Consider the following 4,702-nt stretch of genomic DNA (forward strand, 5'->3'; position numbering starts at 1 on the left):
CATCCAATCAGTGTTTTATTGTGTATAGAAATGCATGTATTTTCTTATTGGTGAAGTGTAGTTATCAATTACAGGGTTCTGTATTTTTCCTCCAACTAGTTAACGAAATTTGTGTCCCCAGCTTCGACAGTTGCGTACGTCTTTCATGTGCAAGCCACCATACAAGTGCCATTGTCTTTAATTTCTTGTTTTTTATTTTACTGACATAAAAAACAGGAAGTACACACACAAAAAATAAAATTAAAAAAGACCAACAAATTAAAGAGCATTAGAAATGCCAGTTTTTGGAGTAAGCTGCCAACCCAAGATTGGGCTGGTTTGAAAGACACCTTGACAGCAGCACTGTTCTGACTTTCTTAATGGGTCGTGAAGCAAGCTAAACTTCGAAATCCAAAACAGAAAGCAACAGCTAGAAAATAGGAATATGAGACTGAAGCGAGCAAAGAACATATGGAGGAGCCTGGAGGTGATTCTAGTCTTCTCAGAGTTTAGAGAAGTAATTTTCCATTGCAGGGTGTGGCCTACACATGGCTAGTAAGGGCTGCACTTTTGGCAAAGTGAGCCCTGCTCCTTCTGTCATGTCCACCATTTCCTTTCCAATTCTTTTCCACTCAAAGCATTGAATGAGTGATCCTAAGGCCAGACCCACCATCCGGATCGCAAGGCCCTCCCCAGGACAACCTCTTCTTCCTGCTCCAAACGGCAAGAACACCATGCCGTCTTTCCTTTCCCCTTCCAGACCTTGGAACCTCTCTGGCTTAAATTTTCTAGGCTCTGCCCATATTTTTGGATCATTTTGTATGAACCACGCATTTACCAGTAGCATTGTGCCGCGCGGGACGTGAAAGCCCCCGACAGTGCATTCCTCGGATGACTCGTGGGCGGGAAGAAGTGGGGCAGGTGGGTACATCCGGAGTGTCTCGTTTATGATGCTGCGGAGATAGGGAAGCTCTGTAAAATCTGATTCCTCGAGCAGCCTGCAGTTTTGTCCAATGTGATTGTGAATTTCAGCCTGGGCTTTCATAAGGGACTCTGGGTTGTTCAGCAGAAGTGACAATGCCCACTCCATTGCTCCAGCTGAAGTGTCTGACCCTGCTGTCAACAAGACCTGGAAAACAAAAATTGGAATTTGCTTCATAATTTGCAGGGAGGCTTTCATCCATTATTACGTTCAAAAAAAGTTTTCTTCCGTGTGAGTGTTTGAGCAACTATATATTAGAATCAAGTGATCTTCTTCTTTCAAGCTACATGAATTTTGAGAGAGAGAGAGAGAGATGTTAAAGCTTACTTGCATCATGCCTCTGATAATATCATCCGTATAATACTCTGGTTCAGCTTCTTGCAGAGACAATAGGACGTCAATCATGGTCTTGCCCCTGTTTTCAAGTGCAGAATCACCCCTTGTTCTTCGACGTTCTTCAATTAAGTCCTGCATGAACTTATCCCTCTTCCCCTGCAGTATCACCAACCTTTTCTCCAGTCCTCTCGATCCAACCCACTTTAAAGCCGGCAGAAAATCTCCTATATTTGTTGCCCCACTGAGCTGAAAGGTCTCCACGGCAATTTTCTTAAACTTTCTAGTTTCCTCCAGTTTCTCCTCCACGTTCTCTCCATAATACCGCTTTCCTGCGATCAACCTCATCATGACATTAAGTGCAAGCTCAAAAAACGTAGATTTCATGTCCACGGTCCGAAACTCAACCCCTTCCGAGTCCAGAAAAAGCCGGTGAATTAACGATCTAACCTCGTCAACACGTATGCTACAGAACATTTGGAGGCGATTGGATGACAGAAGTTCGAGAGAGGCTATGCGCCTCAAGTTACGCCAGTGGTGGCCATAGGAGGCCCAAACAAGGGTAGTGTAGTTGTAACCAAGGTATTTTCCGGAGAGGAAGCGAGGGCGGTTTGCAAAAACAATGTCATTTTTGGTGAAGCATTCCTCGGCTGCAGTGGGGGAAGAAACAAGGAGGACAGGGCGAGAGCCCATCCTAATGAAGAGAACTGGACCATATTGTTCTGCAAGTTTTGCAAAGGATCGGTGTAGGGGTTTCTTAAAGAGATGGAGGTGGCCAATAATAGGGAGGGAAAGAGCAGGGCTTGGTGGGAGTCCTTTGCTTGGCAAAACCAGATGTTTTGTCAGGATAAACAAGAAGAGAAAGAGCAGAAAATAGCAGTAGAATGGGATTGCCATGGATGGATACTTAGTAATTAAGATACTCGAATACAATGGACTTGGATCAGGCTGTATATATACAAGCAAAACGTAGCGATGGATGTTTGTGGTGACGATAGCTTTTGCCAATCTCAGAAACCATTAAAGAAATTGATCTGTCATCACAGGGAAAGGCACTACCGCCATTAATGGCTCTAGCACTGAAATTGATGAAGGTTCCGCTGTTTGAATGGTCTCCTGCATGCGAGGATTGGACCGATGGTTTGTGGAAGATGATGAGACACCGAAACCTATATAATAATTATTAAACGTCACCGCTCTAATCAAACTATTTAGTTCTGCTGCTGCGGGATCATTTGGATGATCTTCTAGTTAATACGTCATTTGATTTCAAATAATTATGAAAGTTTGGGTTTTTAAGTGAAATGTTTGAAATTTTTGTTTACAAATTTCCAAAGTGGCAGGCGCAGCGATGATAACAGTGCATCAAGATGGCATCTTAATTTCCAAAGCGGGAGATCGTTATCTTGCACGTACGACCGATGGGCTAGCTGAAAGTTCTAAGCATTACGAGGTGGACGTACACTATTTGACAAATTATCGAGGGGTCACCCTGGCGTGAACTAACACGTCACTTCAGCTTGTTGACATCGATTGGACTATTGCCACTAGATCCTATTCAAACCCTGCTTGGATTATTTCCATTACTTCTATCACATGTTTTGTCCATATCGCAGAGACAAAGCTACTAATTTTTACAACGTATTATTTTACTTTTAAAGTAATATAAGTTACAAGTTTATATAAGTATTTGTAAAAAGAAATAGATCTCATTGATAAATAAATAATTTTTTTAGGTAGAGTCTACCTTTTTTACAAGAACTTATGCTTCGTTTGGTTTCAAAAATCCTCTCAACTCATCTCAACTCATCATTATAATTTTTTCAAATCTCAACATAAAATATAATAAACAATTCAATTTTTTCAAATCCTAAAATAATAATAATATTAAAAAATAATATTCTAACAATATTTTATCATCTCAACTCAACTCACTTCAACATCCAAACACAACCTTAGGCTTGTCTTTTTAGAATATATAGAAATAATTTCTCTTATTTTTATAAGGTCTATAATATATAATTTGAGAAAAACTTTAGACACAAAGAGATTCACAAAGTAAATTTATCAACTAATATGTCTTGATATAATATGTTAGATTGTAAAATTATTTTTATTATAAAATAGATCTAATGTATCATATGAAATTATATCAACATGTGAGTTTATTGAGTTACGTAATTTTTATATCACAAAGAAAACGCGTATAGATAAAAAAAAAAATTGAAAGAGTTGGTAAACAAAGAGAAGATTTTTTTTTTTTATATCAGAGCTTAGGCCCCGATTGGAACTTGGACTGAATTGATATCAACTCAATTCAATCTAATTTTAAGCTGATTATAACATCTAAACATTTAACTCTCAAATTACTAAACTCATATCAACTCAAAACCTCTTTACACGTGGGACCTACAACATTTTCAACTCAACACCTATTTACACAGAGACCCACAACTTTTTTTAATTTTTCATAAATATATCTAAACTCATCTTAACATCCAAACACATATTCTCATCTTAGGTGAGCTCTACTAAACTCACTCCATTATTTCAACTCATTACTATTAATAAAGAACTCAACTCAACTCAGCTAAACTTCCAAACGAGATCTAAGTTTATTATGTTGTAGGTTTTGCATTTAGGAAATTATGTTGATTTAAGACAAAGCTCTAGATATTGAATATGCCTATTACATTGTTGATGGATCGTCACGTGGTTTACCATGAGCAAGAGATGCCTCTGATATTGCCGGCTATTAGACATTAATTTTGGTCGATTTTATCTTGGTTGGTTGCTCTTTTTGTTTATGTTCTTTGATTGTGGTTTTTTAGACTTGTTTATAGGTTATTTGTTTTATTATATATGCATGTTTAGTCTTGCTCTTATTATAGGCTTGTTTAATTTGTTTACCTGCTTTATGTTTGTTGGTTTGTATTTGAAATGGTTTTATTTGCTTATTTGTAATCTCCTAGATGTTTCGCTTGTAATCACGTTATTCCTCTACCATAAATGAGGGCATATTAATAAATTTGGGACAGGACCGCTATGTGTGTGGTTACCGGCTCTCTAAAAAAAAAAAGATATGCTTCTGATATCTTTGACATACTAGGGGGCTAGGGGCAAGGCATCGTTCAAAACAGAGGACTCTGCATAATTCTATTCTCCAAAGCAAAATCAGAGTGGATACAATTCAAATTCATTGCAACTTAATGCGACAACTTCTTCTCTATTTTGCACACTTTATAATTGAAATTACTCAAGTATCCCTGTAATGTAGTGGAAAAATCTACCAATTCACTCAACAAATTAGTTAGTATTTAAGCATGCAATTAATTTAATAATTAAACATTAACATAAAATAAATAAATTGCATAACACTAAGATTGGTATCGAAATGAAATCCTTTAA

General features: G+C 37.6%; 1 protein-coding gene across 1 annotated transcript; it reads right to left on the reverse strand.

The window, feature by feature from the left end:
- Nucleotides 1–254: 254 nt before the first annotated feature.
- Nucleotides 255–2,536, reverse strand: LOC109001174 (cytochrome P450 81Q32-like). Its single transcript, XM_018978351.2, has 2 exons — nt 1,289–2,536; nt 255–1,108 (listed from the first exon to the last, which is right to left on the reverse strand). Exons 1-2 carry the CDS (start codon nt 2,189–2,191, stop codon nt 482–484), a joined length of 1,530 nt encoding a protein of 509 aa, XP_018833896.2. The 5' UTR covers nt 2,192–2,536; the 3' UTR covers nt 255–481.
- Between the last annotated feature and the right edge of the window lie 2,166 nt (nt 2,537–4,702).

Source organism: Juglans regia, chromosome 6, assembly GCF_001411555.2.
Source record: "Juglans regia cultivar Chandler chromosome 6, Walnut 2.0, whole genome shotgun sequence".
Taxonomy (NCBI): Eukaryota; Viridiplantae; Streptophyta; class Magnoliopsida; order Fagales; family Juglandaceae; genus Juglans; species Juglans regia.

Excerpts from the sequence above, each read along its gene's own strand:
- LOC109001174 (XM_018978351.2), bottom strand. The coding sequence starts at position 2,191 with ATGGCAATCCCATTCTACTGCTATTTTCTGCTCTTTCTCTTCTTGTTT. Across the intron at positions 1,109-1,288 it reads TTATCAGAGGCATGATGCAA|GTCTTGTTGACAGCAGGGTC; the intron begins GTAAGCTTTAAC and ends TTTGTTTTCCAG.